Raw genomic sequence first — 20666 nt, forward strand, 5'->3', positions numbered from 1 at the left:
ATGTATATGTATATGTGAAAAATATATGTATATGTGAAAATGTAGTATATATCCCCTCCCGGGTGCGGGGAGGCGCGGCTTTTTTTATACATCAAGCAGAGTTTTGTTCTGGTTTGGGAGGTTTAGCAGCAGCCAGCAGCAGTTTAATAACATTTTATCATGTTTTACAGCCTCCTACTTCGGGTCTGCATTACAGTGCCGCACGCTAAAGTTAATTTGAAAGGAGGAGGGCAGGTCACTGAAAGGGGGCGTGGTCTAAGACAGGCGGCGCCGTGTGCAGGACTCAGCGTTCATATGGAGCACACGGTGCACATACTGGGAAGTAATCAGGCTCACACCTGAAGTCTCTCATATAAAGCTGAGGCTCTTATGACAGAAAGTCTCTATCAAGAGCAGCTGAAGTGAAGAGGCTATCACACAGGAGCGCTGGGTCACATAAACGGTGTATATGGGCATTTCCAGTACAGGAAATACAATTGTTATTCAGCATCAGAAATTGATCTGTACGGTAACATTATTGCTAGACTATTGCTCAGCAAATAGTATATTTGTCTTAAAATGCCTTTGCTTTTGTGCTTAGCATTGTGACTTCCAGAGCTACCACAAGGGTTCCAAAAATGCCACCCCCAGGCGCTGGGAACTCCAGTCATGCCTCCACACTGTTATCCTCTCCGGAGATACCAGATATGGCAAGCTAGGGTGAGTTATTGGAACCTATTGGTGGTGCAACTGCTTCTCACACTTCAGTCCCTGTATACGTGACTGAAGATGCATTTTCCTCTGCCCTGCAGGGTTTAGAAGAAAGATTAGCGGCTTTAACCGCATCCTCCATCCAAGGGGATAGGAAGCGTGCTAGATCCCCCTTCCCCACCTCAAACCCTTTACCAAGGGAACAGTGGGCACAGGGTGAGGTATTACCCTCAGGCGATCACATAGAAAAACAAGCAGATTTTTCCTCTGTGGAGGAAACAACAGTTGATGAATCTTATGCAACCTCGCAATCTGAGAGATTGATGGTACAAACTCTTCATGCTACCCCTAACAGAGTCAGCTAAATGTTATGTCCCTTCCTTGCGTTCTTTAAAACCTTTACAGCCTTTGCATGTGTTCCCTGTCCATGCATTACTAGAAAAGCTTATTTATGCTGAATGGGATCATCTGGATAAGCATTTTTCTCCCTCCAAAGAGTTTCTCAGTTCTCTATCCCATGGAGGAGAAATTCACAAAAGATGGAAAGTATCAGCAGTAGACGCTGCGATTTCCAGCATCAATAAAAATTTAATTTGTCCAGTAGACAATGCACAAATGCTTAAGGATCCAACAAATAAGAAGTTGAAATTTTTGTTAAAATCCTGTTTCCTGGCAGGTGCCGTTTCTCAGCCTGCAGTCACTGTCAGTCTCTAAAGGACCAGTTCAAAGAGGCCCTTAGGGAGGTCCCTGCACAACAGGCCCGTGAGTTAGCCGAACTACCAAAGGCGCTATGTTTTGCCATAGATGCCATGAAAGACTCTATTCACCAAGCGTCCCGCCTTGCGATTGTGCTACAAAACACGTGTAGGACCCTGTGGTTAAAATGTTCAGCCAAAGCATCTTGCAAGAAATCTTCTGACTTGTTTCCCTTTTCATGGGGAGCGACTATTTGGGGAGGATTTGGTCCAATACATCCAAATGATTTTTAGCGGGAAAGGTACTCTTTTGCCCAAAAGAAGGTATAAACATCCTTTTATTTAAATTGACTCCTTCCCCTCCGCCAGTGGCAGCTGCCTCTAGGCAGTGGTGATGACCTTCACCATCAGGCTCTAGAGGAGAAAACATTCAATCCCTGTATACATGATTGAAACCGCGTTTTTCCTCTGCCCTGCAGGGCCTAGAAGGAAAATTAGCGTCTTTAACCGCATCCACTATCCAAAAGGATAGGAAGCGTGTTAGATCCCCCTCCCCCACCTTAGACCCCTTATCAAAGGAACAGTGGGTAGAGGATGAGGGGTTACCCTCAGGTGATCAGGAAGAAAGGTACACCGATTACTCCTCTGCGGAGGAGACAACTGGAGTTGAACCCTTTTTCACCCTCACAATCTGAAAGATTGCTGGTACAAATCTCTTACAGAGATGGTTCGTGCCTCTTTTTAAGCTACCTCTAGTAGAGTCAGCTGATAATGTTTTGTTTCTTCTTAGGTTCCTTAAAACCTTCACTGCCTTTTTCATGCATTTCCTGTACATGTACAGATCCACGCAGAAATTCAACAGGTCCATTCTAGATCTAAAAGAATCTAAATCTGTTCCTGAAGATCCGCTGCTTTCGATGGAGTCGATCAGGTCAGTAGTTTCTATCCTACAAGGAGGAAAACTTCTGGCATCTATCGGCATCAGGGATGCATATCTGCATGTCCATATATTTCCCGCTCACCAAAGGTTTCTGCAGTTCGAAGTAGAACAACAGCATTTCAGTTTGTAGCCTTGCCCTTCGGGCCAGCTACAGCAGCCCGAGTGTTCACAAAAGTGCTAGCCCCACCTCTAGCCAGGTTAAGGGCACAGGGCATAAACAGTCTTGGTGTTCAGAGTAAGGTGTACGCATTACAACCAGTTACCTGGAAAAGTCTGGGTTGCATTCTTAACCTAGAGAAGTCTCCCTTAAAACCACCAAAAAAGCTGGAGTATTTGGGTCTGATCATAGATACAGCCCAGAAAAAGGTGTTTTGCCCAGGCAAAAAACAACTCTATAAGAGAGTTGGTGCGGAGGGTCAGATCAAAAGGAGATCCCTCCATTCGCCTTTGCATGAGGTTGTTAGGAAAGATGGTGGCTTCATTCGAAGCAGTTCCCTATGCCCAGTTCCATTTGAGACTGTTGCAAAACAGTATTCTATTTGCATGGAACAAAACGATCCAAGCTGTGGACTTGCCAATGCGGCTGTACTCAAGAGTGTCCCAAAGCCTCAATTGGTGGTTACTAAAGAATCTGCTAAAAGGTATATCCTTCAGACCAGTTATCTGGAAAGTGGTAACGACAGAGAAGACAACTGTCCAAGGACAGTGTTCAAGAACCGAGAGAGCCTTGCCCATCAACATCCTAGAGATTCAGGTAGTGCGTCTGGCTCTGAAAGCCTGGACTTCCAGGTTAATGGATTGTCCTGTCAGGATTCAATCCGTCAATGCCATGACTGTGGCTTATATCAATCACCAAGGGGGAACCAAGAGTCTCTTAGCGCAGAGAGAGGTGAACCATATTCTAACTTGGGCAGAAAGAAATATTCCATGCCTTTCGGCAGTCTTCATTCTGGGAATAGAGAATTGACAGGCGGACTACTTAAGTTGCCAGCAGATTATTCCCAAGGGAATGGTTTCTTCACCCCGACATATTTTCGGGCTGTTTGTCAAAGATGGGGGACTCCGGATGTAGTTCTTTTAGCGTCCAGTTCAACATAAAGTTAGTCAACTTTGTGTCCAGAACAAAGGATCCATTCACATGCAGAACAGATGCGTTGGTGATACCGTTGGATCAGTTCTCACTGATATATGCATTTCCCTCTATTCAATTGCTGCCTCGACTTCTTTGCAGGATCAAGCTGGAAAGAAAACCGGTAATTCTGGCAGCACCAGCATGGCCCAGAAGGTTATGGTATGCAGAAATCGTAAAGACGGCGGTGGAGGATCCATGGTCCTTTCCACTAAGGCCAGACGTGTTCTCACAGGGACTGATATTCCATCCTACTTTACGAATGCTAAATTTAACGGCCTGGCTATTGAAACCCACATTCTGAAGAAACGTGGGCTTTCCGGGTCGGTTATCTCTACTTTGATTAATGCAAGGAAACCCAGCTTCCAGAACTATACTTTATAGAGTCTGAAAGGCTCATGTTTCCTGGTGTGAATCCAAGGGTTGGCACCCTCTGAGATATATCATAGGCAGCATTCTTGCCTTTCTACAATTAGGCATAGAGATGAAGTTGGCCTTGAATACTATTAAGGGCCAAGTCTCCAGCCTTATCGATTTTATTTCAAAGACTGCTTGCTACGCATTCTTAGTCCAGGTTTTATGCAAGGGGTGATGCAGATTAATCTGCCAGTTAAATCACCTTTTAAGCCCTTGGGACTTTAATTTAGTTTTGTCAGTGTTACAAAAACAGCCATTTGAACCGATACAGCATATTCCCTTAGTCCTCTGACAAGGAAGCTGATATTTTTGGTTGCTATATCCTCACCAAGGAGGGTTTCGGAATTGGCTGCTCTTTCTTGTAAAGAGCCATATTTGGTTATTCATGAGGACGGAGTGGTGTTACGCCCTCATCCAGGCTTTTTTGCCAAAAGTGGTTTCAGGTTTTCACCTGAACCAAGATATTGTCCTGCCATCGTTTTTTCCAAAAATATGTTCCAGAGAAGAAAAGTCACTACATTCTCTTGATGTGGTAAGAGCAGTGAGAATCTATTTAAAGACAACTGCTCAGATTCTTAAGACTGATGTCTTATTTATTGTGCCAGAGGGTCCTAAGAAAGGATAGGCAGTGTCGAAATCCACTGTCGCTAAGTGGATTCGGCAAGTTATAATTCAAACTTATAATTTAAGGGGTAAGATTCCCCCTTTTCAAGTTAAGGCGCACTCTACCAGGGAGGTTAGTGCTTCTTGGGCAGTCCGTCACCAGGCCTCCATGGCTCAGATCTGTAAGGCTGCAACTTGGTCTTCAATGCATACATTCACAAAATTTTATCAGGTGGATGTAAGGAGGTATGAGGATATCGCCTTTTGGGCACAGTGTGCTGCAGGCAGCAGTATAAGTCCTCAAGTATGGGGGTATCCTGCAGGTTGTCTCTCCCTTCCCTCAAGTAGCATTGCTATGGGACGTCCTATTAAGCAATTACTTAGGCTCTGTGTCCCATGATGTACGATAAAGAAAATAGGATTTTTATTACAGCTTACCTATAAAATCCTTTTCTTGGAGTACATCATGGCACACAGAGGTCCCTCCCCTCTTTTGGGACTTAAGTATATTGCTTTGCTACAAAAACTGATGTGCTCCTGGAAGGAGGAGGGGTTATATAGGGAGTGAACTTCCTTGATTGGGTATACGAGTGTCAACACATGAAGGTGGCCCATAACCCTTTAAGTAATTACTTAGGCTCCGTGTCCCATGATGTACTCCAAGAAAAGGATTTTACAGGTAAGCTGTAATAAAAATCCTATTTTCCACATTTTCCAAAAATGACCTGTTCAAAAGACTCAGTATGCCTCGTAGAATATACGTTGGGGTGTTTGCTTTCCAAAATGGGGCCATTTTGTTTGCATTTCCATTGTCCTGGTACTCCAGGGCCTTCAAAAGTGTGATAAGTGTGATAGTGCGATAGATGTGTAATTTATGCTCCTAGCACGCCTGACTGTGCTCACTGCATGTTGGGCCTCTCTATGTGGCTAGACTGTGAAAAAGTCACACAGGTGGTATTGCCATACTCAGGAGCAGCAGAATGTGTTTTGGGGTGTAGTTGCAAATATGCATATGCCATGTGAGAGAAAAAAACCTGTTAATAGGACAATTTTGTGAAAAAAAATAAAAAATGTTTAAATAAATCCTCATTTTGCAAACAATTGTGGGAAAAAATTACAACGTGAAAAAACTCACCATGCCTTTTACTAAATACCTTGGAATGTCTACTTTCCAACAAAAGAGGTCATTTGGGTTTTTGTGCTTTTCTGCCTTGTTAGTGTCTCAAGAAATGAGATAGGCCGTTGGTGCATAATTACCAGAACATATCTGCCAAAATGGCAACCCCCCTCAGCACCATATTGCACCAAATTTGTGCCTCTTTCTTCCCCAATCAAATCCAATATAATATTTTCAGTTTTTAGTTTTGATCTAATTGATGTTTTATCTTTTGTCCCCATGTATCTATGTGCAACTGACAGGTTCCTGGAGCAGTAGAACATTGTATAACAAGTGACGATCTCTTTTGGCTGAAAGAACCTCCAGGAAAAACGTATGTAATTTGCCAAGTCTGCCTCTCCCAGACAGCAGTCATATTATTCCAGAATATATTTTTTTGCTTTACTTTTCCATTCTGAGCTCCCCTGAAAAATCTCAGCTTTCTGGTATGGGGAAAGTTTGTTTTTTGAGTGACCTGTTAGATGTGAGAGCATTGGTATGTAGGAGGTGTAGGAACGTAGCTATCGTGAAAATTTTGATCTCTAGCTCTTAATAAAGTTTAAGTAGTTAGTTTAGACCAAGCTGGTCTAAACTAACTATTAATTTCACTTGAAGATGTATGCTCTGCATAAGTTGTGTGGAGCCTCAGCTTGTACAGAATACAATGTTGTTTTCCGACAGTGAAAGGGGAACTTCCCGTCTCACTCCCAGAACAAAACTGAGTCAAGCTGAGCGCAGCTTAACCATTCACATCGAGCTTTGTACTCTGTGAATGAATACAAAGCTTTCTCTGATTGGCTGGCTGAGGTGGGCAGAAGATCACAGACTCAGCCATTCAGAGGAAGCTTTGTATTAATAGAATATAGATCCTGGTGAATGGCTGAGCAGTGCTCAGCCTGACTGATTTTGTTGCGGGTGTGAGATGAGATGTTCACGTCTCACTGCCAGAGCACAGCACTGTGTACTGTATGTGGCTGAGGCTCCATAAAACTTATACAGAGCACAAAGTGGACACTTCTAGCAGTGAAGGTAATAGTTCCTTTGGATCAGCTTCACTAAAAGCTGGAGATAAGCTTAAAAATCAAATATTCATTTCTTTCTCGTACATGACGGGACACAGAGTCTCAGTAATTACTGATGGGTTATATAGGCTATCACTAGGTGATTGGCCACTGGCACACCCTATACAGGAAGTTCAACCCCCTATATAACCCCTCCCCTTACTGGGAGTACCTCAGTTTTTTCGCCAGTGTCTTAGGTGTTGGTCACGAGTAAATTTGTGCTGAGCTCCGCTGGAATATCCTCACTGGGGCAAGCCATGCAACCGGATCCATTCAAGGTGTCTTTTCCAGGCTGAATTGGATGGTACCCGGGCTTCGTATCTGAAGAAAGGAGGTTTTACCTGTAACGCTTCTCTTTTTAGAGAGCTGGACCCCGGGATCCAGTATTTGTTTTTTTTCAGCCATATTCCTAGCGGGGTGCTTTACAGGCTCAGAACTGCGGATCCTCCTATTCAAGGGGGCCCCAGTCTCTGAAGGTTTTTCTTTAAACTGAGCCCACCGTGAGAGGTGAAGATTGGGTCTGTTACACAGAACTCTGCAGCTGGATAAGGTAAGGGAGACTCCTCAAGAATTTTGTTTTAATTCTAGTAGGTTTCTCCTTTTAAGTAAATGTATGCTATGCTTAAATTCGCCACCGGGGGCTGTCAAGAGCACATACCTTTCATGCCTGATCTGTCTGTTTCAGTGTCCACGCTGTACGTTCCTCCAGCCATGCTCCAGGTAGGATGTGGGTAGGGGGGTTCTTTCCTTCAGGGATTCTCCCCCCACGGCTTAGGGGGCTGGGGTGAGCCTTAGCAGGTAGCGGTAGTGTACTGCACCACCTGCTGCCGTCCACTGTTGCCGCCGCCATTTTGGCGGCTTCCCATCCACTGGCCCTTCTCTCTCCTCCACCCCAGCCTCCCCTCCATGCTTGCTCAGAGACCAGAGCTTCGGCTCGCGCGGGAAAACGCTCGTTTTTGAAAAAAGCGAGGGGGGTAAAAGGGGTGGTCAGAGGAGGGGGGGCAGAGCATTAACGCAACATCGGTGTGGTTAGACAAATAATTATTCTAAAAGAAAAAAATTTGCGCTAGGTGTAAATTGATGTGAATAAAAATTATATAAACCTGTGAGAAGATATATATTGTGCTAAGGTGTACAAATATACAATATAAACCTGTGAAGAGGTATCCTGCAGCTATACGCTATAACCCTGATAGGGGGCACCACTGAACATATATATATAAAAGGCGCAGCGCTGGATATAAATAAACAGTGAAAATTAATTTTTATGTGCAAATAAAAACTGTGCACATTAATCACTAAAATAATGTCCGTGAATATTTCTAATCAAAATATAAGTAAACGACCATGAAAACATGTGAAAAAAGCCGCTAAAGATGTCTGGCTTCCACCGCTGTAAAACCCGTCACCAGAAAGATAAAAGGCTTACCGGACAGCCTTTAAAGAAAGGCATGAATCAATCTCCACCTCGGATGCTGTCCCTTCTATGAATGGATCCTGCTGTAAAGTGCTAGATGATTGATCTCGGATCAGTCAGCCATGGAGGAGAGCCGGTCCCAGCGGTATTGGATATCAGCTCCAAAAACCCCTACAGGGGTGTCTCGGATAGCAGGTAGGCTTGATGTACCGATGCTGTATCCAAAGATAGATCATGCAGCCGGGAGAGGAGCCCGGCTGCATGATCTATCTTTGGATACAGCATCGGTACATCAAGCCTACCTGCTATGCGAGACACCCCTGTAGGGGTTTTTGGAGCTGATATCCAATACCGCTGGGACCGGCTCTCCTCCATGGCTGACTGATCCAAGATCAATCATCTAGCACTTCACAGCAGGATCCATTCATAGAAGGGACAGCATCCGAGGTGGAGATTGATTCATGCCTTTCTTTAAAGGCTGTCCGGTAAGCCTTTTATCTTTCTGGTGACGGGTTTTACAGCGGTGGAAGCCAGACATCTTTAGCGGCTTTTTTCACATGTTTTCATGGTCGTTTACTTATATTTTGATTAGAAATATTCACGGACATTATTTTAGTGATTAATGTGCACAGTTTTTATTTGCACATAACAAAAATTAATTTTCACTGTTTATTTATATCCAGCGCTGCGCCTTTTATATATATATATATATATATGGTGTGGTTAGACACCCACATCGCTGGCTACACAAGCTGTAAAGTGCACTCTTTTTCAGGTGCACGCGGCTTATAGAGGGACACAGAGCAGATGGGCGCATGTTAGAGTGGGACACAGGCATTCCCAGGCAGCATTTACTTAAGCACCAGACTGGGTCTTGGTAGCAGCGGCAGTTGCTGAACTACAGTGCTCAGCAGTCATTGCATTTTTGTGGTACCTCTACCTTTGTTGCTTGGCACTATGGGCAGAAGAGGTACATATACCCCGAAAAATAGGGGCTCAAAGGGATCCCCCTCAGGCTCTGAGGACCCCCCCTCTGCAGCACCTTCCCCCCCTGAATGACCTCGGGAGCTGGCCAGGGTGAGCCTTCGGGGTCAGGGGCTGCAACTGCTTCTGGCACTTCAGCCCCTGTATACATTACGCAGGAGGTTTTTTCCTCAACCATAAATGGATTAGAGGAAAGATTAGTGGCCTTAATCGCATCTTCACTCAGTGGAAGAAAACGCACTAGGTCCCCCTCTTCCACCCAGGACCCTCAAACAGAGGAACTCTGGGGAAAAAGGAGAGGAATCCCCCTCAGAAGACCAGGATGGGACTGATGATTCCTCTTCTGAGGAATCAAGTGGAGAAGGGCCCTCTTCAGCTTCTCAGGATGAGAAGGTGTTGGTGCAAATTCTTGCTGGATTGGTCCGCTCCACATTTAAGTTGCCCGTATCTGAGTCAGTTAAAGAACCCTCCTCTTGTTTGGGTTTAATGAAGCCTCCTCAAACTGCTCATGTCTTTCCTGTTCATAGTTTACTGGAAAAGCTTATTTATTCTGAGTGGGATCACTCAGATAAACATTTTTTCCCTCCTAAAAAGTTTTCAACACTTTATCCTATGGAGGAAAAATTTACTAAGATGTGGGGTATACCGACGATTGATGCCGCCATATCCTCTGTAAATAAAAGTCTGACTTGTCCTGTTGACAACGCTCAGATGCTTAGGGATCCAACTGATAAAAAATTGTAATTCTTGTTAAAACGTTTTCTCCTTGGCAGGTTCAGTGGCTCAACCTGCAGTGGCAGAAATTGGAGTTTGTCAGTACTTGAGAGACCATGTTAAACAGGTGCTCAAGGTTTTACCTGAACTGCAAGCCTGGGGGTTGGCCAATCTACCAGCGGCTTTGTGTTTTGCTGTTGACGAAATCAGAGATTCTATCCTCCAGACCTCTCGCCTTACGCTTGGGTTGGTACATATGCATAGAATCTTATGGTTGAAAAATTGGTCAGCCGAATCACCATGTAAGAAACTCCTAGCAGGGTTTCCCTTTTGTGATGCAAGACTGTTCGGATCTCTAGTGGGAAAATCACCCTTTTGCCAGTTAGGAAAAGGAGTAAATGTCCCTCCTTTAAACGGGCTCTTTTTCCAGTGCCAGGGGCATCAGCCTCCATGCAGTCACAACAACCTCCTCCGTCAGGCTCAAAAGTTAAATCTCAGAGTCAACCCCAGGGACAGAAGAAGTCCTGGGGGAGGAAGTCTACAAGACAAAATGCTAAAGCCTCCTTATGAAGGGGCGCCCCCGCTCGCTCGAGTGGGGGGAAGACTGCTAAAGTTCTCAAGGGTCTGGCAGGAGGATTTTCAGGACAGATGGGTGATCTCCACAATAACTCTAGGTTACAAACTAGAGTTCTGAGAATTCCCCTCTCCTCGTTTCCTCAGATCAAATGCCCCCAAAGACCCAGAGAAAAAGAAGCCTCTCTTTCTAGCATTGGAGCGACTTTTGTCGCAAAAAGTTATTGTGGTAGTTCCCATGCAAGAGCAGGGATTGGGGTTTTATTCAAACCTTTTCACGGTACCAAAGCCAAATGGAAATGTCAGACCCATTCTAGATCTCAAAGATCTAAACCGATTCCTAAAAGTACGGTCCTTTTGCATGGATTCAATCTGATCGGTAGTCTCCATCCTACAAGGAGGAGAACTTCTGGCGTCAATAGACATCAAGGATGCGTACCTGCATGTACCTATTTTACCTGCTCATCAAAAATTTCCACGTTTCCAAGTATAAAAACGCCACTTTCAATTTGTAGCTCTGCCTTTCTGGCTAGCCACTGCACCTAAGGTGTTTACAAAGATCTTGGCTCCTCCTCTAGCCAGATTAAGATGCCAGGGTATAACGCTAATAGCGTACCTAGACGACCTGCTCTTGATAGATCGGTCGGTAGTCCGCTTGGACCAAAACTTGGTCACCACAATCAACTACCTGGAATACCTAGGTTGGGTCCTCAACTTAGAGAAGTCTTCTTTAAATCCAGTAAGAAGACTAGAGTATTTGGGTCTGGTCATAGATACAGCCCAGAAGAGGGTATATTTACCCCAGGCAAAAATCAATGCCGTAAAGAGACTGATTCAGGTAGTCAGGGCAAAGAAGAGTCCTTCTATTCGCCTTTGTATGAGGCTGCTGGGGAAGATGGTGGCTTCATTTGAAGCAGTTCCCTATGCTCAGTTTCATTCGAGACTGCTGCAAAACAGTATCCTGTCTGCCTGGAACAAAAAGGTCCAGGCTTTAAATTTTCCGAAGCGCCTGTCTCCTACAGTGCGTCAGTGCCTCAGTTGGTGGTTAAAACCCGAGAATCTGCAAAAAGGAAAATCCTTTTTACCAGTTACCTGGACAGTGGTAACAACGGATGCTAGTCGTTCAGGTTGGGGAGCAGTTCTGGAACAGTCGACTGTCCAGGGGAGGTGGTCCAAGACCGAGAGGACCTTACCCATCAACATTCTGGAGATCCGTGCAGCATATCTAGCCCTAAAAGCCTGGACGCTCAGGTTACAGGGTTGCCCTGTCAGGATCCAGTCCGACAAAGCCACAGCAGTGGCTTATATCAATTACCAAGGAGGAACCAGGAGTCGTGCAGCTCAAGAAGAAGTAGCCCAGATCTTAATCTGGGCAGAAAAGCATGTGCCGTGCATATCGGCAATCTTCATTCCGGGGGTAGAGAACTGGCAGGCGGACTGCCACTGTCGCCGGCAGTTAGTCCCAGGGGATCGGCCTCTTCACCCGGACATATTTTTGGCCATATGCCAAAGATAGGGAGTTCCGGGTGTAGATCTCTTTGCGTCCAGGTTCAACAACAAGATCAACAACTTTGTGTCAAGAACAAGGGATCCACTTGCATGCGGGACAGATGCGTTGGTGACTCCGTGGCATCGGTCCTCCCTTATTTATGCATTCCCTCCTATTCTGCTGCTGCCACGACTTCTTTGCAGGATCAAGCAGGAAAAGAAATCGGTGCTTCTGGTGGCCCCAGCGTGGCCCAGAAGAGCTTGGTATGCAGAAATGTAGTTCTGTCAGCTTTACAGAAGCAGCCGTTTGAACCGATACGTCAAATTCCCTTAGTTCTGTTGACAAGTAAAATTAAAGTATTTGTGAACTCTTACCTTGTAAAACAACCCATTCAGTTTAAAATAGAAATATAAGGCACAATGTGTGTGTGTGTGTGTGTGTGTGTGTGTGTGTGTGTGTATATATACATATATACATATATATATATATATATATATATATATATATATATATATATCTCCACTTCAGCGCAGGAAGGTTCTACCCCCTTCATGACCAGGCCATTTTTGCTACTTAGCACTGCGCTACTTTAACCGGTAGTTGCGTGGTCATGCAACACTGTATCCAAACTAAATTTATATAATTTTTTATGCACAAATAGAACTTTCTTTTGGTGGTATTTGATCACCACTGCGTTTTTTAAATTTTTTTTAAAGTTTGCATACCCTTGGAGAATTGGTAGTATACAGTATGTACCATGGCAATCAGTAAACAAACTAAATGACCCCTGTTCAAAAGTCTTCATACCCTTAGTCCTTAAAGGGGAGTTCCACCCACATTGACAACATTTGCGCCTTCCCGCTCATCATTGCAGTATAAATCTGCATTGGCCATTTTTTTTTTTAGTCTATTTACCTTCTTTCTGCAGGGTAATCGCTGCTCTTCTGGTGTACCTCGCCACGGCGAGGTATGTCATTTCCAGGTGCGCATTGGCTCAGTTTCATCAATCCCAGGAGTCAATTGGCATCCCCCCGCTGGTAGCATTGCGTTATTTACTGTGGAATTTGTGCACTGAGCTGTGGTTTATGTGTTTATGTGCATGCGAGAGATTGGGGGTGCATGCTGGGTAGCCAGCAGAGCCGTATCCCGGAAGAAGATACTATACTGGGCATCACATGCCCACAATGAAGATTGGAGCGTGCTCAGAAAGGAACAGCAAGGTTAGTTTAAAAAAACGAAACATTTAGAAGACCCACATTACATAGTAATATAGTTTGTTAATAATTTAGGTACATTTAGGAAGTGGTTTTTGTAAAAAAAAAAAAAAAAAAAAAAAAAAAGCTGGAACTCCCCCTTAATACTGTGTATTACCCTTTATAGCATAAATGACAGGGTGAAGTCTTTTGTAATAGCTGTCTATGGGGCCCCGAGTTCTTGCAGGTGGTATAGCTTCCCATTTGTCGTGGCAACATGCCTTGAGGTCATGCAAAGTCTTTGGTCGCTTGCCCTGCTTGAACCGCACTTTTGAGATCTCTCCAGAGTGGCTCGATGATATTAGGGTCAGAAAACTGTGAAGGCCACTCCCAGAACCTTCACCTTTTTTTTGCTGTAACCACTGGAGGGTCAACTTGGCCTTGTGCTTAGGGTCATTGTCGTGCTGGAAGTTCCAGGAGTTCTCCATGTGCAGCTTTCGTGCAGAAGAATGCAAATTGTCTCTCAGTTTTTTCTGATAACATGCTGTATTCATCTTACCATCAATTTTTACAAGATTCTCTGTGCCTTTAGAGCCCCCCCCCCCCCCACTCCCACTCACCCAAATGCTTCACAGTGGGGATAGTATTCTTGTCGCTATAATCCTTGTTGACTCCTCTCCAAACATAGAGCTTTATGGTCACAAAGTTACAGTGAGCCAGAAGCTGTAAACCTGTCAAGGTGGTTTTGGGCATATTGTAACCTGGCTTTTTTGTGGCATTGGCGCAGTAAAGGCTTCTTTCTGGCAACTCAACCATGCAGCTCATTTTTGTTCAAGTATTATCATATTGTGCTCCTTGAAACAACCACACAGTCTTTTTCCAGAGCAGCCTGTATTTATCCTAAAGGTTACCTGTGGCTTCTTCTTTGTATCCCTAACAATTCTTCTGGCAGTTGTGGCTGCAATCTTTCTTGGTCTACCTGACCTGGCTTGGTATGAAGAGATACCCGAATTTCCCGAATTGAAGAGATCCCCGAAATTCCCACTTCCTAATAAGTGTTTGAACAGTACTGACTGGCATATTCAAGGCTTTGGATATCTTTTTTATATCCTAAATTGACCCTAGTATGTGTATGTATGAATGTGAGTTAGGGACCTTAGATTGTAAGCTCCTCAAGGATAGGGTGTAAAGTGCTGTGTAAATTGCTGGCGTTAGCTGAGTACCTATAATAAATGAGATACATATATATGTATGGGGGTGGAGAAACAGCAATACACTGATCTCTCCAATGAATGGCTGTTTGGGGGAGGGGGGTGTGTCAGCACAAGTCTGACCATTGAGGGACAGGCAGGATGTTCTCCCAGCACAGCCAGAAAACTGACCACACTGACTTGAATGTGCTTTCAAGTCTAGTGTGATCAGTTTAGCAAGCGAGGGGTAGGGCGGGGCTGGCAGGAACACCAGGAATTTTCACTCAAAGGAAGAAATGCAAAGACAACAGGATACTTTTTAAGACCAGTTCATGGTACAACAGGCACATTTCAGTAGTATGAAATGTTAGGGTAACATATTCTTTTATTATTTCTAGCCTACTCCTATTGATCTGAACAAGCTTGAAGTCTGCATACTTACACTGTGATCCCCATACTTAAAGCAGAGCTCCACCCACAAGGGGAAGATCCGCTTGTCTGCCCCCCCCCCCCAATTCCACATTGTGTGTGTGTGTGTGTGTGTGGGGGGGGGGGGGGGGGGGGGGAGTGTGAGTACCTGGTTTTAACAGGTACCAGCTCCCACTTCCTGCTGTGGTCACCGCAACAATCTCAGACAGAAAATCAGCCCTCCCCACAGCCAGCCCATTGAGAAAGCGCTGTATAATATGCGCAGTAAGAAACTGGCCGTGAAGCCTCAAGGCTTCCCTGACGGTTTCCCTTACCCAAGTACTATTCACAGGTGTCTGTTGGCTTCAAATCAGCCACATTCCCTTTCAGTCTTGGATGGATGGATTCCCTTTTCTCTTTTGGGTAAATAACATCATCTAGCAAAATGTGGCAGAATTGTTTATACTGCTTGTAAGCATTTTGTTTTGTTTTAATTGTACAAACATTTTATAATTCATACATTCCATTTGTGACATTTATCTTTTGTCAGTTTTGGAAATTAGGCCAACAGTCAGCTTTTCATATTAGTTTGCATTGTAATATATCTGCCAGTAGGTGGCAGCATGACTGCATATATTAGTAGTAGTAGTAGTAGTAGTAGTACACATCTTTTCAGAAGGATGACACAGCTTAATATTTAAATATCATGTCCATATATTAAAAGTTATTTTATGATTGTGCTATAAACTGGTTTCCCTTGGCTGTATATATATCACACCTACACAAGAAATATATGTTTAATTAGCGTACAAAGTACACATTGTGTGGGAGTATGTATGAATACATACACATATACAAGTATGCACACTTTTTGTTTTCTCTGAATCTGTCCTGTCTTGGAGGCTTTGGATGAGAAAAGTGTCCATTCCTAGATCCACATATTACCTGGTAGACAGACTTTGTTACTTAAAGGATATGTTCTTTTGTAAAAAAAAATGCGCATTTATTTATTTTTTTACACTGGAGCCTGTAAAGCATTGCACCCGCAATCAGTCAAAAGACTATGACTAAAACTAAATTGAAATTTTATGTCAAAATTAACACTGTTTCTATTACCAGTTGAAATATGAGTTTCGTATTCTCTTTATGACCCTTAATAAATTATAAAAAAATTCTACACTAGAAAGATCATCAAAACAAGACAAGGTTTGCATGAAAGGGATAGGCTTAGAGGAGGCCATGTGGCTTAAAGGATCGCTAAAGCTATTTTTTTTTTTTTTAAATAACAAACATGTTATACTCACCTCCACTGTGCAGCTCGTTTTGCACAGAGTGGCCCCGAACCTGGTCTTCTGGGGTCCCTCGGCGGCTGTCTCGGCTCCCCCCCGCAAGGACTCAACACCTTCATACGAGCTCCCTCACATGAGTGCTTGCAGGCACGCTCCCGTGATGCAGCCGGCGACCATAGCCGCTCACTGTATCACTCGGCCCCGCCCCCCCAGCGTGCTGTGTCATTGGATGTGATTGACAGCAGCACGAGCCAATGGCTTCGCTGCTTTCGATCCATCCACTCTAGCCAATCAACGGCCAGGCTGAGCGGCGAAGAGGATGTCGGGGGCGAGCGCAGGACTTTCGAGAGATCAGGTAAGTAGAACGGGGGGCTGGGGGGGCGGTATTGTCGGATGTTTTTTCACCTTAATGCATTAATGTGAAAAAACTTTTACCTTTTACAACCCTTTTAAGACACTGGAGGTTGCCTAAGGGGTCCATGGGTGTAAACTGCCCCCCTTTAATTTAGCTGTTCTGAACTCTGAGTTTGGGGTTTTTCAGAAAGCCTACCTACTAACTCTAGTCATAACCATTACATGGCAGTTGATTCATGCATGCACAATCTGGTCTTTTCAAGAGCAATATATGTATAGTTATGTAGTTCTATACAATTGCTTGGGCATATTTTTGGGCCCATCAGTTTTTCCCCTAGATCATTCGACCAGGTTTTTCATCTGACATCTAAAAGTGTACACAAACTTTGCATCCAAAAATTTGGCCAGATTGGTCAGCCAGGCCATTTCATGTAGCCCTCTAACTCAGGGCTTTTTTTCAGCTATCGCCCTCCGCTCACCACTGCCACTTGTAAACACAGAAACATTCTGTGTTTACAAGGACCGCTTGCCTCTCAGGGGCTCTCACAGCTCCCTGCCTGCCCAGAACTCATGTTGGGGGGGAAAAGAGAGATGTAGGTGCAGTGTGGCCATGGATGGGACGGGATGGGGGGGGGGGGTGTATGGGCTGTGGTGGTAGGTGTGTGCATAGGTGGGGAAGTGTTGCAGAGTGTCAGAACTGAGGAGGGGTGGAATTGAGACGCGGACAGCCTGTGAAAGAGAGCTGAACCCTGCACAGTGCACACTGTGCATAGCACCCCCCTAAACCCTACATTCTGTACACAGCCCACTCCTGAACCCTGCACTCTGTATGAAATGCACCCCTGAGCTCTGCAATCTGGACATAGCACAGCCCAGAACTCTGCACCATGTACGTAGTAATGCATAATGCACAATGTACTTCTGGTGTTTATTGCTTTCTTTAATATCCTCCCTTCGTTCGATCTGGTTTGGTGGTGGTGGTGATGGTTGGGGCAAGGGAGAGCGTGGGGTTGAGTTCCTGCACCTATTCTCTGGGGAAAAAAAGCCCTGTATACATTTATATAGCCTTACAGATACAACCAGCCCTTTGAGGGCAACCATAATGCTAATGATGCCCGCTAAAAATTGAGTTAGACACCCATGGTCTAGTGTGGGTACCTTTTAAATATTTGCTGTTTTCTTTGGACTGATTTATCAAATAAAATCCGGAGTTCTAAAATAAGGATCTCCTACATTTTGTTAAAGTATGGCACTCCTATTTTTACCTTGAGATTTTCAGTGACCTCCTCCATTTTGTTTAAGCTTGGTGTTAAGCACAATGTGTAAGTTCTTTTGAAAAAGGTTAATTTTCCTGTTGCCCTCTTGTTAAGCTTCACCTCTTGCTTTACCTTCATTACCAAGTTTCTATGTAATCAATCTATTCTGTACCTGTTGCATCTCAGTGCTAGACTGTTTACCATAGGACAGGAGCCTGTGGCTGTTCCTGTAGCTTTAAAATGCGACATTTGTCCTACAAGCTCCACTTAGGGTTTTTACATGTTTACAATGTGTCAGCGTCCTCAGAAATTCTCCTGGCATGATTAATGTGAGGAAGCTGCTTAAAAAAACCTGTATCCTTCTAATACATATCTGCGAAAATGCTGCTTTTGTCCAGTTACTGTTAATGCAAGTCGTAACAGTGTAATAGAGGAGTCTAATGTTTACATGTTGCATTCCAGAGCCTTAGTCAAAATAAGCCTTGAGGGTCTACTGTAGCATTTCTGTACATTATCAGCCTCTATTTCAACAGCTGGGAGAGAGCTGCTCAGATGGAGTTTGAAACCTTACGCATTGATCTGAGAAATAGATACATGTGTGTGTTCTGGACCTATGTATCAGAAAGTGCAATTCTTTGCTTTCACACTCTGTACCAAAAATAGGCACTTTTCAACAATATTAAAAAATCTGCATATTTTTGACTTTGGTGCTACTCAAAAAATGTATGACAGATTACAGTTTCTTTTTTTTTTTGGTACGTTAATGAATATTTTTTTCTAAGATTGTAAAAGTATAAAATATAGTGTACAAATTCTTCTATGACAGCAGAATCAAGCAGAGTTATGGTTTAATTTTTTGTCAAATCCCTTTATACCACCTCTGGTATTAATTGTTTGAACAGCTAGAAGGTTACTAGAAAAACAGTGCTGGAATCTCCTTTTAAAAGTTATTAAACACATGTTGTTGAGACTTGTAAGTGGCTGTCATTTCTTGGGTGTTTTATAGATTCATTATATGATGTGTTGGAGGTACAGACATTACCATGTGTGGCTTGCCTATTCTTCTATATTCAGTGTGCGAGTTGAAGGCCACAGGGCCTGGCATAAAAACTGGGACCTTTATATATTTTACAGAAATTAAATGTAATTCTTCATAACTAAGAAGCTAAAAACACATACTGGCAGCCAGTGGCATCGCTAGGGGGTGGCTTTTGGGGCTATAGCCCCGAATCTGGGGCCCATAGCCCCGAGTCTCTGCAGGGGTCCCCAAGGGGAGGGGAGGCTCTCTGGGGACCCTGATGTAAGTGGGGGGTTCTCTGGGGACCCTGATTTAAGGGGGAGGCTCTCTGGGGACCCTGATTTAAGGGGGAGGCTCTCTGGGGACCCTGATTTAAGGGGGAGGCTCACTGGGAACCCTAATGCAAGGGGGAGGCTCTCTGGGAACCCTGGTGTAAGGGGGAGGCTCTCTAGGGATCCTACTGTAAGGGGGGCTCTCTGGGGATCCTAATGTAAGGGGGGCTCTCTGGGGACCCTGTTGTAAGGTATGTATATACATGTGTATGTCCGCCCAAGCGTATGACTTTCTTTACTTAGTTGCTATGGGCTCTAGCCCCAGATCTTTTGTAGACCTAGCAACGCCCCTGCTGGCAGCTTAGGTGTCCATGACAAAGCCTCCAGTCAGGCTTGCTTCTTTGTGGCCAGAATGTTATCATAATGTAATAACTTGTAATAGGGAAGACCCTGAAGTTCTGTTGCCCATGTTCTCAAATTTTGAATATTTTACATTGGCCTTTATAGCTGAATCATGCACATAAATAAGAACTGGTAAAACTCCATGCACTCTAGTGTTTGCTCAAAGCTAGGATGAGCATTTAGTTGCTGCTCCTAGTAGCTAATGGTGTTATTCTATGTGCCCATGCACACTATTTTGTGCTGGAAGCATTTTTCCAGCTTCAGCATTTAGGGAAAAAAAATAGTTTTTGTAGAGTTTTTGGGAGCGTTTTCCCAGCAGAAAGTCTACTAAATGCTCCTAACCGCTTTTTTCGATACGTACACCGTAAATAAAACGCAAACAACGTAAATAAAACTAATACTCCTAAATACTTCTAAAAGCTACTAAAAGGCTACTATAAGCCGACACAAAAATGCTATTAGTTTTCATGCACTTTTTTTCTTTAGCATTTTTTGAGCTTATAAAAAAACGTCAATATAAAATAGATATCTCTGCGCTGTGATGAAGTGGCCACTGGCACATCCCAGTCTTCTTGGTTTCTGGGGAGAGCCACATATCTGACATCAATTGGTACACTGTTATTTCCAAAAGTTTTAGGACGCCTGCCCTTAAACGCACATGAATTTTAATGGAATCCCAGTCTTAGTCTGTATGGTTCAATATTGAGTTGGCCCACCTTTTGCAGCTATAACAACTTCAACTCTTCTGGGAAGGCTGTCCACAAGGTTTAGGAGTGTGTCAATGGGAATGTTTGATCATTCTTCCAGAAGCACATGTGTGAGGTCAGGCACTGTTGTTGGACGAGAAGGCCTGGCTCGCTGTCTCTGCTCTAATTCATCCAAGGTGTTCTATCGGGTTGAGGTCAGGACTCTGTGCAGGCCAGTCCAGTTCCATCACCCCAAACACGCTCATCCATGTCTTTATGGACCTTGCTTTATGCACTCGTCCAAATCATTTGGTGGAGGGGGGGATTATGGTGTGGGGTTGTTTTTCAGGGGTTGGGCTTGGCCCCTTAGTTCCAGTGAAGGGAACTCTTAAGGTGTCAACATACCAAGACATTTGGTACAATTTCATGCTTCCAACTTTGTGGGAACAGTTTGGGGATTACCCCTTCCTATTCCAACGTGACTGCTCACCAGTGCACAAAGCAAGGTCCATAAAGACATGGATGAGTGAATTTGGGGTGGAGGAACTTGACTGGCCTGCACATAATCCTGACCTCTAGAACACCTTTGGGATAAATTAGAGCAGAGACTGCGAGCCAGGCCTCCTCGTCCATGTCAGTGCCTGACCTCACAAATGCACTTCTGGAAGAATGGTCAAACATTCCCATTGAAACATTGTGGACAGTCTTCCCAGAAGAGTTGAAGCTGTTA

The 20666-nt window shown here is 44.2% G+C and overlaps 1 protein-coding gene across 1 annotated transcript in view; it reads left to right on the plus strand.

Annotated features, from left to right (window-relative positions):
* Positions 1-20666, plus strand: part of TXNRD2 (thioredoxin reductase 2) — a 185084-nt gene that overhangs the window by 39915 nt on the left and 124503 nt on the right. The window contains exon 8 of the mRNA XM_073628864.1: positions 5894-5964. Coding sequence (XP_073484965.1) covers positions 5894-5964 — 71 coding nt within the window. The remainder of the gene's footprint in view (positions 1-5893; positions 5965-20666) is intronic.

The sequence above is a fragment of the Aquarana catesbeiana genome, linkage group LG01 (assembly GCF_042186555.1).
Source record: "Aquarana catesbeiana isolate 2022-GZ linkage group LG01, ASM4218655v1, whole genome shotgun sequence".
Taxonomy (NCBI): domain Eukaryota; kingdom Metazoa; phylum Chordata; class Amphibia; order Anura; family Ranidae; genus Aquarana; species Aquarana catesbeiana.